Here is a 23,505-nt window from a genome sequence, read left to right on the forward strand (position 1 = left end):
CACCACCTTGGGGGGAGTCTGTTCCAGACCCTGGACACTCGTGTCGTAAAGAACTTTTTTCTTATCTCTAGTCTAAATCAGCCTTCCTGGAGTTTATGGCCATTAGATCTTTTATTCCTTTAACATGTTTTTTCATACATGTTTTCTCCAGCTGTTTGCTGTAAACAGGTGAACTCAGTAAGGGATGACAATTTTTTCTTTTTAAAAAATTGTTCTGTGAAGTTAATACACAGTTCATATATCAGCACCAGCTGTACAGCAAAGTCAAAGGTTAAACTTTTCAAGAGGCCTGGCATTTAAAGACTGCATTCCATTCTCCTCTCCATTTACATTCTTTCAGACAAACCTGGTTTGCATTTCACCTTCAACCTACCTGGCTATCTGCCTTCCTGGCATTGACTTTTAACTTTAACGCATTTTTATTGTGTAAACAGCAGTTGATAACATGGTTGAGGTTGAATGGTTACATGCATAGGAACATTAAGCAAACCCAATAAAAAATAGGCTCAGAACAATTTACAGGACAAAATTACAGTTAGTATGAACATCGTCTTTCAATAAGTGTTATAATACAAATACATTCAAATGAAAAATTATTATTTCCCTCATTTCAAATTTTATTCTATAAGCCTGTAGTAGTGAAGACACACTGAAGACTCTCTTACAGCTGCTAATAATGTCTTGAAAGTACTGAGACAAGTTCTGGCCCCATTTATAAGGAACTATGCTCAAAATTTGCCCCAAATAGATTAAAGTTGAGAATGAATGTCCTGCCTTTGGTCATTTTGTGCTGGTGAAAACTCAGCCCTTATATTGGTGTTAACAAAATTTTTATGTTAGAAAAGTGAGGAGGGGGAGGAAATAACTCTTAGAAATAAGATGGGAATGGTCTGTTCTCCAAAGCAGGCCTGGGACTCATTCTGACATTTCAGTTTACAAAGAAAATGTTTGCAAATCTGCCTTCCACTCTGATGACAGACATGAAATATTTGTTTTGCTGAGACAAATTACTTTTACAAACGGCTGTTAGAGTGATTAATTGATTTACAACCTTATTGGCTGTTGATAGCATGCTTTTCTTGCACTGCTTGGATGAACTCCCCCCTTCTATCTTCTGATGTTCTCACAACATGACTTTGTTACAGGTCATTAGATCCAGTTTCCTAAATTTGATAGCCCCTCTGTCTCTATAAGTCTTGGGTCTACACTATAAACATTTCAGCATCAGACAGTTAAAAGACAAAAACACCATGAAAAAATATTCTAGATGCTATTACAATTCCATTAATGTTAATGAATACAAGTCTGGTAATACAAACTGCCAAGTTCTTCTGAATATAAAATGCATAGATATGAAATGCACCTGTTCTGTATTTCCATAGCAATTAAGCTACTGCTTCTGATTTTATAGTTCTTAGTTAGCCTTCTGGTTTCATATAGTGTCACATCAAATTAAAATATGAGCAGCTGGCTATTTTCATTAGTCTCTGCCACTAGTGCCAGAAAAATGGAGAAAGCACAATGAAAGGAAGGTTCTTCATGTCCAGTTGAGTGGCATCATGAGAGAAAAAGAGTTTTCACAACCTTTGTGAAAATCTTTCATTTGGATCTGCTTGTTTTCTAATCTGGACTGCAAGCAGAAGCAGCTACAGCCTGTTTATTGGCATCCAAACTTGGAAACACAAGGCAAAAATCTCCTCAGCAATCTACACATCTGTGTATTAAAATTGCCTGTTGTATTTATATAATTTAGATTGATAAAAGTACCCTACATTTTTTGCTTGCAATTTTTCTGTCTACTGGACTAAAGTGATTTATTTTTCACCTGTCACATTCTGCTTTTTATTAAAAAATGGTACAGTAAGGCAACTTGATCACTTTTTAAATTAAAAAAACCCAAAAACCTAGACTCCATAATGGAATTGACGTGTCTCTGGGTGGGCATCAGGAGTGCATTTTACTATTACCACACGAAGGCAGCTGTGCTGAGTGAACACATATATACAAAGGCCAAGGAGGAGTGCTACCTCAACATCCTTGGGTTATAACCAAGAGAGGAGACTTTCTAAGTTTAAGGCCATAGAATTGGCATATATTCCATTACACTGATTCTGGGTCCACCCTTAAGCTTTCTGAGCTAAACTCACTGCCTCACACCTTCCCAAAGAGTAGGGTGACTAGTACCACCATAGCCCTGTAGCAGGCAGACTTTTTTTAGCAATTGGATTTTTACCAGTAGAAATGGATCGGTCTCAGCATAGTTACGTTTCCTATAGAATGGATAGCGTTAATACAAAGTTGTTGATTACAGATTGCGTGAATTAGTTTAGACTAGAAGGAACTTTCTGGCTCAGTGAATCAGTGACTTTTCTGTCTTGGGCAACCACATCACCTAATCCTGGGCTGGACAGATGTGCTTTGGAGCACTTCATATGTCTTTGAAGTACTCCAAACAGGGAGTATACCTGCAGCTGAAGAAATGCTTCAAAAACGATCCTCAGAAAATGAGGAACATCTTTTGAAGTGTTTCCTTTTGAGGTACTTCCTGAAATATCTGTACACTCCAGCAAAGCAGTTTCTTCATCCTCCACCTGCCCCTTGAGGAGGTAGGGAGAAAGTAGTGTGGACAGCCAGTAAACACTCTGCTGTGTGCTTGTCTGTCTTCGAGAGCTTCCAGAGACTGAAGACTGGGGAGCTAGAGAGTACTTGCATGCATTTCAGACTCTAGTCTCTAGAAGTTTGACTGTTCTCCCGCCCCCTCCGCTCCACTGTCCCCATGACAGAGGAGGATATTGGGGCACTGTGGGATACTGGAGGGCCAAGCAACCCTCTGTCACAGCCCCTGGTTGGGGAGCAATTCTCTGTGCCTATATCAGTTTAAACTAATCTTGATGGAATCTGGGTGACCTGAATTGTATTCCAGTGAAGTCACACCAGTACCTTCTTACAGTTTCACTAACATTTCCCTAACTACTGGAAAACTTTGCCCAATGTGTCCTAGAATGACATTATTTGGAAGCTTATAATCATCCTGTGATCAACTAATAGAAGTCTTTTATCTTCTGCTGCTATTTTCAACTGCTGAGTCTCTGACCTACAGCAGAACTTCTTGTTATTAGTCCATAAGTGCATTATCTTGCATTTTGTACTGTTACCCTCTTCTGTTCCTCTTGTCCTTAAGGTTATTCAGTTCTTCCTGCATTATATTTCAATTTTTTTTATTGACATCAAGCACTTTCCTGCCCAGGTGCAGGGGGCTGGACCCGATGATCTGTATGGTCTCTTCCAGCCCCTGACATCTGTGAGACTTGTATGTGTTTTTCTTCCAGTGAGATATTAAGCATGTGTCGATTTTTTTTTTTTTCTTCTTATATCTAGGAATTTTCCCCAGTCACAAATAAATTGGAATCAGGATCTTTTATTTTAATTACTAGTTCTTACTATCTAAGGAGGTAAATGTAAAATAAATAATTCATAAGAACAATGAAAAGCAACTGGGTTTGACAGAAATAGCATCTTGGTAGTGACATATTTAGTTTTGCAAGCAAATGCAATTGTCTTTTGATTCCATGCCAGAAAATAACAGAAGTATGAGTTGCCTCTGTTTCAAAGGCTAATAAAAATCTACTGGAGAGTTTTACCACATCCTGCATTTTTTCTTAGATGTGACTGTTCTGTATTGTTGCTTTGGAACAATGTGCCAAATCCACACCTGAGATAATTCCACGGGAGTCAATGAATTTACCCCATGGATGATCTTAAGCCTATTTGTGTAATACAAATTGGACTGTAGGAGCAACATTCTTTTCTTAGAACTTTTTGGCATCCAGTATACCTAGGCAGGAAACCTATTATCTTGTTCCAAAGAAAAGGTCCTGACCATATTTATTAACACCAGCAAAGGAGCATTAATTTTAGTTGACTGTAGCAATAGAACCTAATATTGGCTGTGAGGCCACTTTATGACATAGTACTTTGGAAAATATAAACATTAATTTTGAGATCAATTACTTTGCACTTATAATAACATAGGCTGTATAAAAATATGTTCTGATTATAATTTGAACTATGAGCCAAGATTTTACAAACCAGAATATAGAAACTAGCTATGAGTATTAACTGACATTTCAAGAATTAAACAAATTGTTGACTTACATGTGTTTTGTTATTGACTGCATAGCTGATTTGAAACACAGACATTATAAAGGGAAAATATAATTTAAAATAAAAGAAAGGAAAAAAACAGACTCTCCTTTTCATCACTTTCGAGGTGACCTAGTATCTAAATGTTAATATACTTTAGAGGAGGATGCAAGCAAAATAGATGGAAGGATTTTTGGCAGCAAGTTTTATAGGCCAAGTGATTGTGTACATGAAAGCAGGTTGTTACAATTGCTAACATTCTTTGTAACCCAGCCCGTAATTAGCTCAGAATATGAAATGACTGCATAAAAATAAAATGGATAAACTTGTAGTTTTATGTTATTTCTGCAGTTTAACATTGGAAAATGGAAAGCAGCTGCAAAGCAGTAAGTTACTAGTGTCACTAAATAAATTCGGGTGAACCCAGGTTTTGAATTTTACACAGTGTGTGTTCTTAAATAGTTCTAAAAATCATTCAGTGGTGGGGAGGTTTCCAGAGGCACTGATGCCAGTTAGGTGGCCAAACTCCCCCAGGACACCACCGTGTTCTCCCCCTCCTTCTTACCTTTCTCCTGATAATGCAAGCCATGACATTATAAGAGTTTCAAAATGGTGGGTCCTCCATTATTTTATCTCTTATAATTGGGCTGTGAATGCCGGGTTATATATATATATATTTTTTTTTTTTAAAAACCTTCAATGTTAAACATAGTATACAAAAAAAATTCAGGTCTGTAAGTCAAATAAAGGTCTGTAAGTCAAATAAGAGCTTGATGGTGTAGAACAGATGGTGATTTGCTAATAGCGTTCACAAACTCACCCTTGTCTTGCTGAACATATTTAAATATGGTTTTCCTGCTTTGTGTGATATGTAATGAAGGTTCTATTTTTATCCCTTTTCAACTTATTTTCAATTAAGAAGAGGCTAACCAGATCATTCAGTGCATTATAAAGATATGTTATTTCAGGAGCACACCATGTGGTAGCTATTGTCCAAACACAGAAGACAGGTTCAGCTATAAAGAATAAAATCTACAGCCTTTAATTTTTCAGTGAGCTTCATGTAAATTCATGGTCTTCCCATGTGGAGATCACTGGAGGATCAGGAGGGTAGTATACAAGCACTTGATGAAGGTCAACAGTAAAGTGCAGGGTGGACAAACAGAGGGGTTGTCTCGTTCTAGTCCTTGTTGGCTAAATACCATGACTGAGCCAGAATGGGGTAAAAATTAGTTCCTTAACTCTGAAATTCAGGTTGTGCATCACTACCAAAAGGGCTTTGAGATTTGTGTCCGAATGTAAGCAATGTTGTGTTTAGTCTGCATCTGTAATTTGGAAGAAAGAGAATTTGTCTCATGTAGGCTCTTTATAGTGAGCTATATCTTCTACTTCCTTGTGTATTAATGTTCTCTGAGCTGGGCTATATTTCATTAATGTCTGACTCTCAGTGGTTTTGCCTTTTACAGGTCCTCAACCTAGTGCAGTCCTATGTGACCTTGCGAGTCCCGTTGTATGTCTCATACGTTTTCCATTCACCAGTGGGGGTAGGTGGTTGGCAGCATTTTGACCTACAGTCTGAACTTCGGCTGACTTTTGTGTATGACACTGCCATCTTGTGGAAGGATGGAATTGGTAGCCCACCTGAAGCAGAACTTCAAGGTAGGTTTAGAGATTTACACTCCAGTAAAATATTTTTCCTATAATTGTAATATTGAAATATTACTTTTATAAGATATGTGTTTGGTGTTAACCAAAGGCTGTTGCTTACCTGTGTCAAGATTATATAGAGAGGCTTTAACTGAAAATCACATAAAGTTTTCCCCAGTTATCTTACTGGAAGGAACGATAGACGGTATAATATTTTTCAGTCACACATGCAAAAAATTATAATTGCCCTATTTTTTTTTACATATAAAATGCACATCTTGTGCATTTCCATCCTATTGATAAACACAATATCTTACATTTCAGTCAGATTTTAAAACTTTTAAATAGCATGAATGCAGTATTGTGATAGCTATGAAATAATGCACAATTTGAAATAATCTTAACCTCTCAAATGAACTTTCAAAGCAAACAGAAAACATGTAAATAGTCTAGCTAGATATTCTGGAAATGATTATGATAGATATGTTAGAGTGGAAACAGACAATAAACAAAATCTGATGCATTCAATAAGTATGATGCATATTGTCACCTTGATGATGATATTCCTCACACCTGCAGTCCTAGCACATCTTATTTTTTGTGTACAGATACCTATCAAACCACTGGATTGATGGGAAGTAGTTTGCAGAGCAGAGATTTCCAATGTTTATGTGCCCAAGGGCACATTCAAATTTAAAAGAAAAAGCAGTGGGCACCAATATGAATATTACAGTTTAGAATTTAGATCAATCTGATCGTCTCATCCATGTCTTAAAATTGCGTTAGATTCGCAACTTCAAAATGCAGCTTCCCTTGTCTTACAAAAATATTTAGGTAAAAAATATTTGTTGGAATAATGATTTTTACTTTTCACGAAAATGCGCGCAGGCACCTGAATAAACCTCAGAGGGCGCCATGGTGCCTACGGGCACTGCTTTGGGAAAAAGTGTTGTAGAGTATTCTGAAATCCTCTGGAATTTTGTAGAAATCTTGAACACAGCTTAAAGACTTTGCAGGAGTCTCAGATATAAATCACTGCAACGAAGCACTTTTGACATACTTTACAGATGACAGTCCTGTGTTTATAGCCTGAAAATACGGAGCCATTTAAATACTCTATTTTGGGTCAGATTCAGTCCAGGGAATTTACAGATACAGTGTATCCATGACATTTCTTCTTCCACCAAGCCCACAATTGACTGGTATAACCACAAAAGCTGAGTGATAGCGTGTGATACTGTTTGGGAGGATGCACAGTTAAGGCAGCCAGGGAGGCATAGATGCAGAGCATCTCCTCAATAGCTTCTCTTATTGGAACTCCTTCTGAGTACCTGGAAGAGGTGACTTCATCCTTCCCTCGATGGAAAACCTAATTGATTATGGTGACCCAAATCTTCAATTGAACACAGTTGTCTGGACTGGTAAAAGAAGATGCATCTTGCACAAGTAAAAGTGGAGCTAGGTCATGGATTTCCCTCTGTAGAATCATATTTGGGTTGCTGCCTGATAATATGTTGCAGTTGAATTGAATCCCAAAAGCTTGTTGCTAGGAATGTGTGTATGTGTACAACCACATACATACATATATTTTTGCCTCAAAAGGCTGGTGTATGTGCAGAGTTTGGGCCTTTTCCATAAATTTCTATTTGACAGTCACCATGACAAATCCAAGGGATGTCAGCAATCTGCCAAAGAGCTAAGTGACTTGACAATATGAAATAAATGTGCCAGCATTTTACAAAAGCATCACTCACTTATTAGGTAATTGCATGTGGAATAATCAATTCTTAATGGTTTCTGCTGGCAGGTTCTCTCTACCCAACTAGTATGCGTATCAGTGAAGAAGGGCGCTTAGTTGTCAACTTTAAGACTGAAGCCCGATTTCATGGCTTGTTTGTGATGTCTCATACAGGTAAGCCTAGTCTGAAACTTGAAAATGTCTCAAAGCTTGGAGTTCCATATTAATGGGCCTCTTATTCCCAGTGCTAAAATCTGAATTTTTAATCTCTTGTGTGCACTAACTGAGAATTTACTCTACACATATGATTTCTTACTTATAATAGGTGAACATATTTGAAACTGCCATCTAGAGGAGGGAGAACAACTGTTCTATCTAGTTGTAGAGGACAGGACACAAAGCAATGGGTTTAAACTGCAGTGAAGTGGATTTAGATTAAAACTCAGAAGAATTCTGCCTTACCATAAGAACAGTAGAGACATGTCATGAAATCTCCTTCACTGTGGGTTTTCAACAAGAAGCTGAATAGACATTTGTCTGGGAAAGTTAAGGAGTAGCACATTCTGCATTTAAACTAGAGGTTTGATTAAATGACCTTTGAGGCCCTTTCCAATACTACGATTCTTTACAGTTTTATGAATTTCAGGTGTATCAAGCCAGTTCAACAGTTTGAGTAAATCAGGATAGATCCACAGTGTCTGCCAAGTTTTTCTAACTAAAACTGATTGCTAATCATTACCAAATACTTGTATTAACATAAATACGCAATTTTCTTTGTACATTTTACCTTTCCTACAACACAAAGACCCCTTTTCAAGAGTAGAAAAAATATGAGGATTGTATCTTGCTGTTAATGAAATGCTCTCAATAGCATTTAATGAATCATAGTTCAGGGTCTGATCCTGCAATCAGTGCTTGAACGTGGGACTCTGTAGATAAACCTATTGACTTGAGTCAAACCAAACTCATGTTTAAGGGTCTCCTAGGCATTGATGCTGGAAAACAATAATGTTATATGAATAAATTTGATAAAGCCATATACAGTAGTCACATGAAAAGGAAATTATTTGTTAATAAAACTCATCAAGTTTTATTAACCAATAAAAACTCTTTCATGACAACCCAACTTTTCTATTCCTTTTAAAAACATATTAACAAGACAGAGCTAAAACTGCGCTAGTAGAAATTACTTCATATTCTTTGGATTTACATGCCAAGTTAAAAATAGGAGGGATTATAGATCTTTACATTTCCTAGCTTCATGTTTTGCCTTTTTGGTAAATCTTTATAGAACTCTGATTGCATAGCCCCATAAGAGATTGTTTAATAAATTTTTGAACAACAGTTAAGCAGGCACAACTGTGTTGACTATATTTGGTTCTGTTTGTTTCAGTTAATAAAACCGGTTCACTCTAAATGTATTAGCACAACCTTCATGTTACTGGAAATACTTGACAAGTGTTAAGTATCCATGACTAGATATTTAAGATGAGTAGCTAATCTATTGACATTTTTCTAGCATCCTCTCTGAGTTCCATGGTCATGTCAGCTGATCACCCAGGCCTAACATTTAGCCTCAGCCTCATGCGAAGTGAGCCAACCTACAACCAACCCATCCAGCAATGGAGCTTTGTTTCAGATTTTGCGGTAAAATCTCAGCCTTTGCTTTTTCTCACCCTGTTCCTCTTGTGTCACCCTTGTATACAGTATGTTGATAGAAGTGCCATATGTCTTGTTTAATATTAACAGGTACGAGACTATTCTGGAACATATACTGTGAAGCTGATAGCTTGTACTACTGCACCTCATCAAGAATATAGTCTCCCAGTGATCTGCAATCCTCAAGAACCGATTACATTTGACCTTGATATTCGATTCCAACAGGTACCTTAAGACACAACTTTTACTTTAATTCTAAAAATGTCTGTTGTGGTCAGGAAAGAAGAATGGCCTTCTCTGGCTTTAATTCATATGTTGTATCAAATGGATTGAGGTCTGAAAACTGCACTATTATAGTAATAGCTACCATTAAAGAAAAACAGATATGAAAATAATAATTAGCACTTATATAGCACATTTTATGGCTAGAGAAAGAAAAAGCAAAGAAGTCAAAGGTCCAATTTTGAAACCTGTTCATGTTAGATATCACCTTCTGCTGTGAAAAGCTTTATGAAGTCACAGACTACAGGCCTGTGCTGTAAGTGACTTGCCCCGAGTTCAAATGATGAATCAGCGGTAGAGCTGGTAATGGAACCTAGCTTGCCTTGCTCCTGGTCTAGTGCCCTGGGTGCTGAGCTGCACTGTCTTCCCTGCACTTTTCCATAGTGGAGAAGGAGATATGGAGGAGATGGTTCATTTAATAAGTAAATGTCATGTTCTCCTCCTCAGGAATGATTTGTACCACTTATAGCTGAGAGGTTTTACAAAGCATTTGTCAAGAGGGAAAGAGATTTGGCCTGTCTTGGTTCTGACAGCTTGTTTGTGAAACTTCTTTTTGACACTTCTTTCCCCCTGGGAAAATGATATTCTTATGGCACTTCAAGACCCATATCAAATCCACTTCCCAAAGCCAGCCTGAGCATCCTGGCTGAGTACTTGGGAGACTGAAAGGCAGAAAAGAAATAGCCTAGATCCTCCAGTGGGGTGGTGCTTCTTACTTACTAGGAAGTACTGTACCTGCACAACAAGAGCTCACCCAGCATCATCCTTTCCCCTCATCCCATCACAGCTTTAAGTGTCATCTTCAGTTCCTTGCAGGCAGCCCCAATGAAACTGGGATCCTTGCTGCACTGGGTACACAACCTCCCTGAATCTTGCCTCTCCTTTGGGCAGCAGAGGTCCCATTGATGTTGCCTGTGGAGGTTTTTCAGTCCCACTGAGGCAAGAACAAGATGTGCCTGTCAGGGAATCTGTACAGTATTCTTCATCCATAGAAAAATCTGATCATCTCCAGTGTAGTTAGTTCAATACTGTGTGTACAGCAAAGGAGGGGGGGGCGTTTACAGCACTGTGTGTGTCAGTGACCATAAAACTTAGCTATGCAGTTCTCATTTACACTGTTGTAAGTTGCATACCTAACATCCATTGCTGCTATCTGAAAATATACTTCTAGACAGCTGCACTCTAAAAACGAAAGTTTGAGCAGGCCAGATTTTCTTTCAAAACCACCTTTCTGAAAACAAGCTGGAACCCAGCTGTGTGAGTGAGACATTTGAGTTTCCAGAGCAGTAGATCAGATAGCTGAAATACATGCATTGAAACAGAAAAATTCTAAACATACTGGACATTAATTTCTTCTGTAAACAGAGTTTTTAGGTTTCATCTCCAAGGAGATAAGCAGTTAGCCTCTAAATGAGCTTCAGTTGAACATTTTTATTGCCAAATTCTGCTGCTTTGATGTTTTGAGTTTGTTCTGTGGATAATTGATTCAAGGGGGTTGTGTATTTCAGCTGCATAATTTCTAGTGTTAGTTTCTAATAGTATGATTATACTCATCTAACACAAGAGCAAGTAAGAAGGCTCATATACTGATACATATTTTTTAAAAACCCACTTTCAGGGGTTTTGTTCTGTAATGTTTCTTGACTGTTTATCATCTTTAAAAACAAAAAAAACAAAGAAACCCCAACCCTGTGCTGCCTCCAAACTGTTCTCCTAGATAATCTGCTCAGCTTTGTACCTATGTTACTATCACCCTCATTTTCTCCAGACTCCCCATTGTGTTCTACATCACCTGTCACATTGTGCCCTTATTTAGATTGTATACTCCCTGGGACAGGGATTATGTTTCTGGAGAGCACAGCCTCCCAGGACCCAAATCCTGTTTGAATTGACCCTGGATGTTACTTCAATATGAATAATTAATCTTAGATTTGTCAGTCTTAAGTATATAAAGAAAATTAATGCTTATGAATAATTTAAATACTGGTTAAAGAACCTAAATGTTTTGTTTTAGGTCAGTGACCCAGTGGCTGCTGAGTTCAGCTTGAATACCCAGATGTACCTCCTCTCTAAGAAGAATCTCTGGTTATCTGATGGATCAATGGGATTTGGACAGGAGAGCGATGTTGCTTTCACAGAAGGTATATTTGTACTTAGATAATGCATGCCAAAAGGCCAGGCTTGCAAAAATATTACCTGGCTACATGGGCAGATCTAGGTTATTGAAATGTCTGGTATGGTGTATCATCAAATAACATACTTACTTACATACTAACATACATACTTTCTCCAAGTAAAAAGAAACTAGAAGATTTACTAATGTGCTAGGGGCCCAGAGTTATATTATTCAGACCCCTTCTGCACATTACAGGTAGCACACAATTAACTGGGTAATTGTGCAATTACCTTGAGACCAGCTACATGTGCAAAGTACCTATCACTCCATAAAGAGCTCCAATCAGCTCTAAAGTTAGACCTTGAAAATGTGTGCTAACTTTATAGCTGCTTGCTATGGAGCTTCAATTTGCACATGTAGCAGGGTCTCCCTTATGGCTGGGAGCCTTGTCTGCTAATGGGACTTAGTCACAGGGGTGCACCATACCCAGCTGGGGCTGGGAGTCCTGCAACTGAAGGGACTCTCAGCCCCATCAGCTGCCATATCAGGGTTCCAGCATCACCCTTCAGCTACTGGGCCCCTACAGTGGGCCTCTGGGTGTCAGGACCCAACTGGGTCCCAGTTGCTGTGAGATACAGCTGTGACCTCCCAGGAGTCCCCAGGACTGAGAGATGCAGTTTCCCAATCTCCCAGGCTCAGTGGTGTGTGAAATCCCCAGGGCTGGGAGGTTGCAGCTATTACCATCTCCCAGCCTCAGGTATGTGAAAGCCCTGAGGCTGGGAGATCATGGCAGCTGAGTCTCTGAACCACAAGGGTGCATGGGGGACCCCATGGCTGGGAGCCACTCAGCTGAGAGGGCTGCCATCCACAGGAGCTTGCTTTTTGCCAAGGAGCCTTGCACTGGTAATAAGGCCTGATGAGATCTAATGCATGATCCCACAGTTGTGCCTCTTGCCATGCATGTGTGCCATGGCAGGAGTCATGATTATGTGGTTCATGCACTAGATCCTGTTTTGCCTTTACCTGCATGTGTAGAGGAGCCCTCAGTTTCAAATCTAAGCAAAAACAAATAGAACTGGGTCTGGGGAGTGTGGTGGCTGCCAGCTCCAGTGGGCCAGGCACCTGGTGCCAAGGGAGGCCCTGAATAGAGGGAGCAGAGATCATTATGGTCATACCCTCCAGGTACACTCCTTGGATGCACTCCCAAGACACTGTTGTAAAATTATTTTGTAAGCCGGGCTCAGATCCCTGCTACCTTCTGCCCAGTGGGAAAATCTGCTTGGGTTTCAGACCAGTTTTACCTTAGAGCACTGTAAAAAACAAAACAAAACTGGAGCACAGTTCATAACCAAGACCAATTTAATAATAGTTTTATAATGTCAGATTACATGTAATTTCACTGTACTTGAGTGTGGCTATGACCAGGTCATTTAATAAAGTGAGACTCTTGCCTTACAAAATGGCAGTATTTAATACATTTTTGTTTTCAGGTGATATTATATATGTTCGGGTGATGGTGGATCCAGTGCAGAACTTGGGTGATTCCTTCTACTGTAGCATTGAGAAGGTTTTCCTTTGTACTGGAGCTGATGGATATGTACCCAAGTACAATCCACCTGACACTGAATATGGTTGTTTAGCTGATTCTCCATCCCTCTTATACAGATTTAAGATTGTGGTAAGAATTTTTGTTTTAATCAGAAGCATGTGTTATGTTTTCAGCTGTTTTACTGAATTAGTTTACTGATCCTGCTGTAAGGCCATGTCTCTTAAGAGAAAGTCTACTAGTTTCCATCACATTTTTTACTCTATTGCTAACCTAGTAGTATAGGATGATTAGGGCTTGACACTGTTATCCAAGAATTTCTGCCAAGTGGTTAGCACCTTGTTAGATCCTCCATGATATCTTATACCTTTTACCTGTTAAAGATAACAATAAGGAAACATAGAACTGGAATGGACTTCTTGGGCCAGTGACTCCAGCTCCCCCTCTCCATGGACTGAGACCTTGTAGTGGTAGAGAGACTTGTGTGTTCCAATGATCCTCAGTGCTATGTCGCCTGGAGTCTCTCACTCCTGGCAGGATCACCCCTGGCAAAAAGAACTAAAGGGATGTTCCAGACATACTTCAGTCCATCCCCAAGATCTCAACAACAGACAAAGCAGATGTGGATGTCAGGATCTCAGCATCTGCAAAACCAGAAGATGGCTGCAGCAAGGTGGAGGTCTCCCATCATCTTGGGTTCTCCCTTGGCACTAGGCCCATATCTCCACCTTGTCAAGATTGTGTGGTTCCTTTTTCTGTGCACCAGCTTCTTCACCTTAAACACAGTCACATGCAAGCTTCTACCACAGGAAACAAAATAGTCTCCTGTACCAATCCTCAAAACCTCCACATCAAATATGACCACAATTACTTAAGAATAGGATTGACAAGCTGGTCAATTGACTGATGAACTGACTGCATATTATTAACCAGTCAAAGATTATAGCAGTTTAACAAAAGAAGTACATTTTTAATAGTTTTCTTGACAGATATATGATTTTTTTATTGTTCTTTGATATATTTCTTAATGGAAAATTTGTGCTTTTTCTATGTATTATTTACACCTGTTGGCAATGTTTTACAATTTTTGACAAATATTTGACTGGTCAATTGACCAAACTTTATTTGACTGGTTAAAAACCCAAACCTGCTTAAGACCATTTTTTCCCTTTGGATGCACTTAGATCATAGAAAACAACCTGTAGTTGTTATATTCCTGGAAAATCCATTTCCATGTAAATATTCTCATAAAATCATCTTCCCTTGCAGAAATCCATGCGTCTTTTCAAATTGAATTAATTTTCTTGTTCACTATTTAGGACAAAGCTCAGCCAGAAACACAAGCCACAAGCTTTGGGGATGTCCTTTTTAATGCAAAACTAGCAATAGATGACCCAGAAGCAATTCCTTTAGTCAGGCAACCGGGCTCTGATGGATTTAAGGTAGACTCAGCTCCACTGTTTCAGGTGAGTACTACATGAGTTAGCTTCAAGAATATTGTACTAATCAGAAGATACACAGGAAAGGAATCTTATTCACTTCAATAGGAGTGAATAAAATCCTTTCTTTCTCTCCATTGATTATTACCAAGGTTAATTCTCTCATGCTTCTCTAGTAACTTACTGATGTTTATAGACAGTGATCCTCTTTTGACGCATCCCAGAAAATCTTTTAGAATAGCACTCCTTTCCCCTGGACTTTGTATGTCAACCCAACGTGAGCTTTTGCATTTTCAGTAAAAATTATGAACAAAAGGTTTGTGAGTTAAGGCTAACATGCTTAGGTGACATGCCCAAGTAGGATGCAGAACTCTATTGCTTTCTTACAAATATTCTATGCCTTTCAAAACTGGCAAGCATTTAAATGTCTAGAAATTAACAAAGGAGCCAGCCCATATTAAAGACACTTACTTTCTTTTCACTTATTAACTCTCACCCCCCCCTAATTTGTTTGCTCCATCTAAACTTAATTTGCAACTTTTGCAAATGCAAAAATATATGCAAAGATCCAAATAAATTACTAGAGGAAATGTTGGGTCGCTATTATTCCTTGCCTCTTGGATTATTCCAAATTATGGACATTTTACTTCTGTGAGGAGTCTTATTGAAATCCCTGGGGCTATCTGGGTAAGGTTGTTACAGTTTGGCCCCTACAAATAATAAAATCCTGTTTGCTATTTAATGACTCCACTTCCAACAACCTAGTAATTTGTCTTGCCTTCCTAGACTGGCAGCCCAGTGAGAATGGCAAGAGACAGTGGTATGCACAGACAGGAAAGGCAATGAGAACACAAAAGTAAATTGTAGGAAGGCTGCTGGGGACCATGTGTTGTCGTTAATATAGTTTATTAAAACCAGATGTGAGCTGGCTGTGAAATTCCCAATTAATTCTATGCCCTCATTTTGGGGACGCTGTCCAACTGTTTGCACAGACTGTGGCTCATCCCTGAAGATAGAATGGTCCAAGTATCTCAGCTTCTAAAGCAGGGCCACAACCCTAGTTCTTTATACAAGGAGTCTAGGCATACAATGATGCCTTTCAGGGCATGGATTTCAGGAACACCATCCTAACAAATGATATTTAATAGGTGATGATAAAACAGCTGGGAATGTACCTCATAGTTTGTGTTGGTATTTAATCACTTACTTTGGGTAACTTGAAACAAAATGCTGTGTCTTCTAGGTGTCTTTGGGTAGAGAATGGTATATACACACAATCTACACTGTAAGATCAAAAGAAAACACCAACCGAGGTATTGGCAAAAGAAGTGTGGAACACAAGTACCACTCTGTCATCAGTGGTGGGAATTCATTGCAGAAACGCCAGAAGAGAAGGGTCAAGGAAGCTCCAGAACTTGCTAAAGAAATTGGGAGAGAAAACAACAGAGGAACAAACATTCAGCACATAGCCCTAGACCGCACCAACAAGAAACAAATTCCCCAGAGGGAAGTTACTGTCAGTGGAATTCTCCCCAGGGAACTGAATAACCACGCCCCAGAAGTTAACATAGTCACAATCATTGGTGGAGCAGTGGCTGTTTTCCTCACCATCTGTTTAACTGCAATCATTATTTTGCTGTTAAAACATAAACAGAACTCAGAGAAGAAAGCTGCAAAGGAGTCAGGCAGCAGTGAGCCAATGATGTCACCACAAAATTATACCAGTGACAGCTCAGAGGTTTGATGACCATGGGACAAGACCATGGGAATAGAACAAATCCCCAGAGTGCCTCAAAACAAAATTGAACTGCACCTTGTTAGCAGAAGGTCACCATTACCTGCTGGAATAAAATGTTTCCGTGGCTCTAGATGTACTCAAAAATTTTGATTTGAACTCTTGCTACTATTCTCAGACACCAAGGAAGAATCCAAATGAGCCTCCTGTTTTGTACACTAGGCCATCCTGACGCCCTTACATCATGCACTAGTGTTGAGTGGCACTGCAAGAAACTGCATTGTGAGGAAGAGCTTTTTGTTTTGATTTTGTGAGGTGTTTTTGCATTAAAAAAGAGAAGAAACTTTCCAAAGGTGCTAGTGAGCCCCTCTTTCCAGTCCAAGAGGAAGTCTGCTCTTACTGTCCTCTTGAATACCTAAGAGGTTACAAGGCTTATGCTTTTTAGTCAGGTTTTAATTTTTCTCACAAAGACCTTGGGGTTGCTTGTAGTCTGAAGAGTGGTAAAATTCCTCAGGCCTAATTCTTCCCAGGTATAAATTTTTTTGCTTCAGTTAAATTGCACCAAGAATGAATTTCAGCCCCTGCGTGTAACTGAACTTTTCCAAAAGGCGGCTAGATTAGACATTATAACAGGGCACATATCCTGGTATACATTTACTTTCTCTTTTGTAGGGATTTACAATCAACTCTTTTTTTTTCTTTATTTAAGCTTATATAAAACCAAAGAATATAATAACATCCAGAAGCTTGATTTGATAGAAGTTGGACAGTTTTGTCCTCTTAAGTTTTTATAAAAGCATTGTACAACACATTGTTTTTGTCAGTGTGCATCCCATTTTGGGAAATGTGAGCTCTGCTAGCATTTCAGTGTCTGGAGGAAGATTAGTGTTAGATTCAAAGTGCAGAAGACAAAGTTCTGTTTGAACTGAGCCTAGGAGCTGAGATGTTAAATCCAGTGATTAAAAGTTAGTTACCATGTTAGCAGCAACACTGTGAAGAAAAAAAAATAAGCATTTAGTGGGAGAAAGTAGTATTTATTAAAGTTAATGCATAATCATTGCACCTCTTGGTGAACATGCTGTTTTTTTTATGCGTAACTGTACTTTTGGAAGGATGATTCTTGTTTTCTCTCAGCCATTTTGGTGCAATCATGTTTCACTGAAGTGCTTTTCAGTGCTTATCTGGCTAAGACAAGATCCTTCCAAAAGTATCTTGCCAGCTTCTGGTGCCCAAAAGCTCTGCAATCTTCAGAGTCCATGCTATGAAAGTTAAACCAGAATGAGTTCAAGATCAGACCCCCAGGATGTTCTAGAATGGTTTTTTCCCCTTACACAGAATCCTGAAGAGAAGGAGTTTTGTGGGTGGTATCTTTTATTGTACCAGCTGTATGGCTGGGATAAATTTAGACAAGCTTTCAAATGCAGGACCTGATGGCAAATGCACTGCATTCAAGAGCTTGTCCAAACCTATTCCAACCACGCAGTTGGTTCAGTAAAAGATATCATCCCCAAAAATTCATGCCTTTTTCCTGGACCAATACAGGTACATCACTCCAACAGTATCCCAAAGGGATATATTCCAATCTCTATTGCTCTGGATTTACACTGATTAGATTCCACTGATTTAAAAGGAATGCTCCAGGTTTGCCTCAGTGTGGATTAGATCTGAATGTAGCCCACTGATTCAGGTTTCCTTTTTAGAACTGTATAATTGAAAGACATGTTCAGCAAGCTAAGGGTAATTCCACTCTTAGAGATATATGAGCATACCCTATTTAAATCAGCCTGAGAGCAAATAAGCCCTCAATATTATCGAAAAGATTTCACTCTTGAAACCATTATTCAGAGAAGTCCAAAAAGCATCCAGTTCATTGTGTCTTTATCTGGCTGTATTCACCATTTATTTGTTCTTTTAATCATAGAGTCATAAAGAAGTAGGACTGGAAGGGACCTCCAGAGGTCATCGAGCCCAACTCCTGCCTGAGGCAGGTACATCCCTATCCAAACCATCCTATACAAATACATAATCTGACTTCTTAGTAAAACTACTTACTGTCAATCCTGACACAATACAAAACATAACTCCCTAACCTGCCACAGGTAAAGCAGGGGACCACAGCAGCCAACATCCTGCTCCTGTAAAAGATTGTTAATTATACACTCAAGATCCCAAGTACAGGGCAGGCAACACCCTCCCTCCCCACTCCATTACAGAAGAAGACAGCCCCCCCCCCGGTCCATACCAACATGACCATGGGATAAAATTCCTTCCTGACCTCAAATACAGTGACTGGTCTGACCCTGAGTGGAGGGGAGATACCCAATTATACTCATGGCTTTGGTACCCATGTTCATATGTATGCCAAATTTATCAAAGATTTGACTGGTAGATATTACTTGCATTTAGTCCAAATTTAGAAGTGGTTAAAATAATAACAATAACTTAGGAGCCGATGTCCCTTTGTGTCTATATACCATTCCCACTGTGGGTCTCATACAGGATATTTGTTATTTCTGGCTATGAAGTCAGTAATCCAACAATCCAAGTATTGAGCCCAGTAGGTATTATAGTCATTAAACAATGCACAGTCAGATTCACAATTTGTCTCCTAGGATTTACCTGTACAGAGAATCAACAATCAATGAATTTATGGCAAAATGGAACATATGTAAATAGTACTTCATTTTTAATATTTATAAAATGCCTGTTTTCTAAAAGCGGAGGTCATCTTTTAAAATATATATATAGTAAATACTTAAATTTATCACAAAAGCTATTTTTCTGCTTTTGAATTTTAACAAACAGGAATGCCATTTGGTAAAATCAGAGAAGATCATTTTGCTATCCTTTTTTACGAATCCAGCTCAGAAGCCTTTATATTGTAAGCCAAATATTGAACCTAGTCAACATTGTAGTCATTATTGCTTAGGTTATTCTATTGTACTGGTACTTTATTTTTAAATAAAAAACGTCATGGCATAGTTATAGTGCTGCCCTGAACTTATACAAGATCTTTGCTTTGACAAGGTTTAAAGCCTCTATTTTTTTTTTAATTCATGAAATAATATAGACTCAAGCCTGCTGATTAAAATGTTTAAGGGGGAGGCAGAGACAAAAACAAATACTGAAAAGACAGACAAGTATTAATGAGACACATGTGGTAAGACTCAAAGCCCTCCTTTGGAAAACTCCCATTGAGTAAATTTGTCTCAGTTAGCCAACTGGATTTCTTAGACTTTGGTGGACTATAAAGACCTCTGTAACAGAATGCCTTCTTATTAGAGCTTCAGGATTTTGGACTTCAGCAGGATGCCTTGAGGCTTATAAATGTTTGCCTTTCTCTGTAACAAAATGCCTGGTTTATAGCAACCTGAATCAGTGCCTTGTTCCCAATCACTGTGCACAATTATATTTATCCCTGGAATAAACTAAAAATATATGTATTTAACCTATTTGCAGATTGTGTTCTGAGTCCTCACTCCCATGGTCCTTCTTATACCTGCAGTAATTCCCTTTGTTAGGTCTTTTTTACAGTAATTGCTTTGTTGTAATTTGTAATTCAACTACATATAGATTTTGTTACACTTTGTCAGAATACTTTGCACCATATTTATTTGAACCAGCTTATTGTTAAAGCCTTTGGCCATGATATTTGGCATTTGTATCAGGAAAGAAAATAAAGCTACTTCCCCCTTTCATTACCAATTTTGAATATATTCTATATAAGTATCAAAATACTAGGATTGGTCCCAAACTGTAAATTGTAGCACAGACAGATGAGCACAAATTTATTACAGTGCCTACAATAAACCTCACTTTTTTTCATTCTTATTGCAATTTGTATCTCAGCCAAAAATGTTTAGTGTAAAGATGTTTGGTTTTTAATCTAAGTACAGTGTTTTTTCTCCTGGCTAACCATTGGAGTGCACAATAGAGAAAGAGTGGATATTCCCCGTCAAGGATCATTTTTTGTACTCTTAAGGCTAGGAACCAGACTTTGCTTTGTCCCAGGGCAAGTTGTGCCTTTGCTTGTCCTGAAACAGGAAAGTCCTGGAATTGGTATGTACACACATCACCCTTCCAATCAGGGTTTAGTGAACAGCTGAATGAAGTGCTGTTTTTCTGCATTGATTCAATGATGCAATCCTGGGACAACTTTTCAGAGGTTCTTTGCAGTGTCCTGGGACAGACAAGGACATATGAATGACTGCACTTTGTCCCAGGATAAAATGGTTTCTCCTGGAACAAGTGCAATATCTGTTTGTAGCCTAAAGGTACCAGGCTGAATGGTTTTCTAATTTATATTGGTGTTAACCAGAAGTGATTTCACAGAGGTTAGCAAAATGTCACTGGAACTGAAAGGAGACTTTGATCTAATATATAGCCCAGCTCTGGTGTCCATTTCACCAGTTTTAGGAAGGATATAATATCCTATGAGCAGCAATATGTGTAAAGAGCAATAACTCTCTGGCTTGGAGTGACAGAAATAAAACTTTGAAATGGTCTGCAATGACAGAGGATGAAAGCTATTGCCTGCCACCCCAAGAGGTCTCTGCCAGCTGACTAACCCCAGCCTTCCTTCAGCCAAGATCTCCTGCTAGGGAAAGCTTACCAAGCTGTGAGCAGTCACTTGCCCTTTCAACTGCATGTATCCTATAAATGTATATAATCTGAACAGGCTAGAGATGAGATGCCTGGATAATAGAAACTGCTGAGAGAGACAAAAGGATAATGCCAAGTAGTTTTATTTGGCTTATGAAGGTATTTTCACTCTCCACTTTTTGTAATTAAAGGCTGAAACAAGGTTTCCTGGGCTATCATATATCCTTTTGCATTGTTTTCTTTTCCTACCTTTTTTGTTTTTAGTAGCACCACATATCTTGACTGTAGAGGAACACAAACATAGAGTTTCACAAAAATAACATCTGCAAGGATGTGGTTAGGTGTCTTTTCTATTTCTTGGCAACCAACACAGTTTTAAACTCAGAAAGCTGAATTCCATCTTATATCCCTCTTTACATCCTCACTGTAGTGCAATGGGAGTGCATGAGAGAATCAGACCATTAATTTGACCAGTATCTCCAATGTGTGTCTTGTCCTCTGAAACAAAACAATTGATGTGCAACATTGCATCATGCCATTATATTTGCATCTTCCCATAATGATGCTGCATCATAATGCAATATGTGATCCCAGTGAACAGGAGCACCAAAAAAGGCAAACCACTTGCAAGCAGTTTGCAGAGCAGCTTGCAGGTCAGTTTCCCATGCTGCACCCACCACCACCCCTTTTTGAGGGGAGAGCCTTCCAGCTTGGTGTGAGGAAGCAGGGGAAATGGAAGCCCTTGGGGCCAAGCAACAGTAAGGCCAGCTTCTAGGCTAGTTTACTAGGGAAGGTGTGCTTGGAAGGAGGGCAGTAAGAGGGAAGAGGCAGATTAAGAGACCCAGGGAAATGGCTGACAGACTTTGCAATGACAGATCCACTGCCACTGCTTCTGCTTGCACCTGTGAGGTTTCTGTCCAGGCAGGACCACTTATCATTGAGGCTTCCCCCCAGGTCCAGGTCTGGCACTGTGGGGGCCGCGGCTTGCAGGTTCCTTCTGATGATGACCAGGTGGGGGAGTGCCTGTGGTATGAGTGGTGCCTCCTGGTGGTGTCTCTCAGGGAACAGGCAAGAGAACTACAGAAGGAGGTGGCACAGCTCCAAAGCATCCTTTGCCATGAGGAGTTCATTGATTCGATGCTGGAAGAGACCTCTGGGACTGTGAAGAAAGACCTGCCAGAGGCAGCACTAGAGATGGGAGGGGACATGGACTCCCAGGAAGGTGGAAGCTGGAAGCTCGTGATCTCTGGCAGCAAGCAAATATCTTCATCTCCACATGCAGTAGTTCACCTGGAAATTTGATATGGAACCCTAGCAACAGCGAGCATGGATCTCAATGACCACTACCAAAAAGAAATGACAGGGTGGTGTTTGGAGACTCCCTTCTGCAGGGAATGGAGGATCCATCTGCCAACCTGACCAGTTGTCTCAAGAAGTCTGCTGCTTGCCCAGAGCCCAGATCCAAGATGTCAAGGAGGTATTACCGAGGTTCATCCAGCCCTCTGACTACTACCCCATGCTGCTCAGCCATGTTGGCACCAAAGATATTGCCAAGGGAGACCTTGAGCAGCTCAAAAGTGACTACAGGGCTCTGGGTGTGACAGTGAAGGGGACCAGGGCTCAGGTGGTGGTCTTTGCAATCCTTCCAGTCAAGGGAAAGGTCCTGGATACAAGCAGGTGCATCCTGCAGGTCAATGTCTGGCTGCGCAGGTGGTGTCACCAGCAGGGCTTTGGCTACTTTGACCGTGGGATGATGTTCCAAGAAGAATTCTTGGGAAGAGACAGGATCCACCTGACAGAGAGAAGATGATCTTCACAGACAAGCTCGGTGACCTAGTGAGGAGGGCTTGAAACTAGGTTCGCCGGGGAATGGAGACCAAAGCCCTGGGGTAAGTGGGGAAGTGGGTGACCTGGAGGAAGAGCAAGCAGGAGGGGGCAAAAAGGGAGATGTTCTCATTCTTTCTGAGAAATCAGGGCAATTGACTTGTAACCTCAGGTGCCTGTACATGAATGCATGGAGCCTGGGAAATAAGAAGAAAGAATTGGAAGTCCTTGCACAGTCACAGAACTATGACATGATTGCAATAACAGAGACTTGGTGGGGTAGCTTGCATGGCTGGAGCACTGTCATGGATGGCTACAAACTGTTCAGGAAGGACAGGCAGGGGAGAGAAGAGGATGAGGAGTTGTACCTTATGTAAAAGAGCCATATGATTGCTCAGAGTTCCAGTATAAACCTGGAGATAGGCCTGTTGAAAGTCTCTGGGGAAGGGTCAGAGGAGAAAGCAGCAACACTGATGTTGTGGTTGGTGTCTGCTATAGACCACCAGACCAGGAGGAAGTGGATGAGGCTTTCTTCAAATGGTTAGTGCAAGTTTCCTGGTCACAGGCCCTGGTTATCATGGGGAACTTCAATCACCCTGACATCTGTTGGGAGGGCAATACACCAGTGCACAGGCAATCCAGAAAGTATTTGGTGAGTGCCGCAAACAACTTCCTAGTGCAAGTGCCAACTAGGGGCCATGCAGCTAACTAGGGGCCATGCTGTTCTTGACCTGCTGCTCACAAACAGAGATGAATTGGCAGGGAATGTAGTAG

The 23,505-nt window shown here is 39.8% G+C and overlaps 1 protein-coding gene across 1 annotated transcript in view; it reads left to right on the forward strand.

Moving 5' to 3' along the window:
- Positions 1-19,757, forward strand: part of FREM2 (FRAS1 related extracellular matrix protein 2) — a gene marked incomplete at its 5' end in the record, with an annotated part of 272,198 nt that extends 252,441 nt beyond the window's left edge. The window contains 8 exons of the mRNA XM_019523802.1: positions 5,610-5,802; positions 7,598-7,702; positions 9,048-9,175; positions 9,278-9,412; positions 11,484-11,610; positions 13,076-13,263; positions 14,451-14,597; positions 15,814-19,757. Of these exons, the coding sequence (XP_019379347.1) occupies positions 5,610-5,802; positions 7,598-7,702; positions 9,048-9,175; positions 9,278-9,412; positions 11,484-11,610; positions 13,076-13,263; positions 14,451-14,597; positions 15,814-16,314 (1,524 nt within the window). The remainder of the gene's footprint in view (positions 1-5,609; positions 5,803-7,597; positions 7,703-9,047; positions 9,176-9,277; positions 9,413-11,483; positions 11,611-13,075; positions 13,264-14,450; positions 14,598-15,813) is intronic.
- Positions 19,758-23,505: the final 3,748 nt, after the last annotated feature.

The sequence above is a fragment of the Gavialis gangeticus genome, unplaced genomic scaffold, assembly GCF_001723915.1.
Source record: "Gavialis gangeticus isolate Ggan-Ray unplaced genomic scaffold, GavGan_comp1, whole genome shotgun sequence".
NCBI lineage: Eukaryota > Metazoa > Chordata > Crocodylia > Gavialidae > Gavialis > Gavialis gangeticus.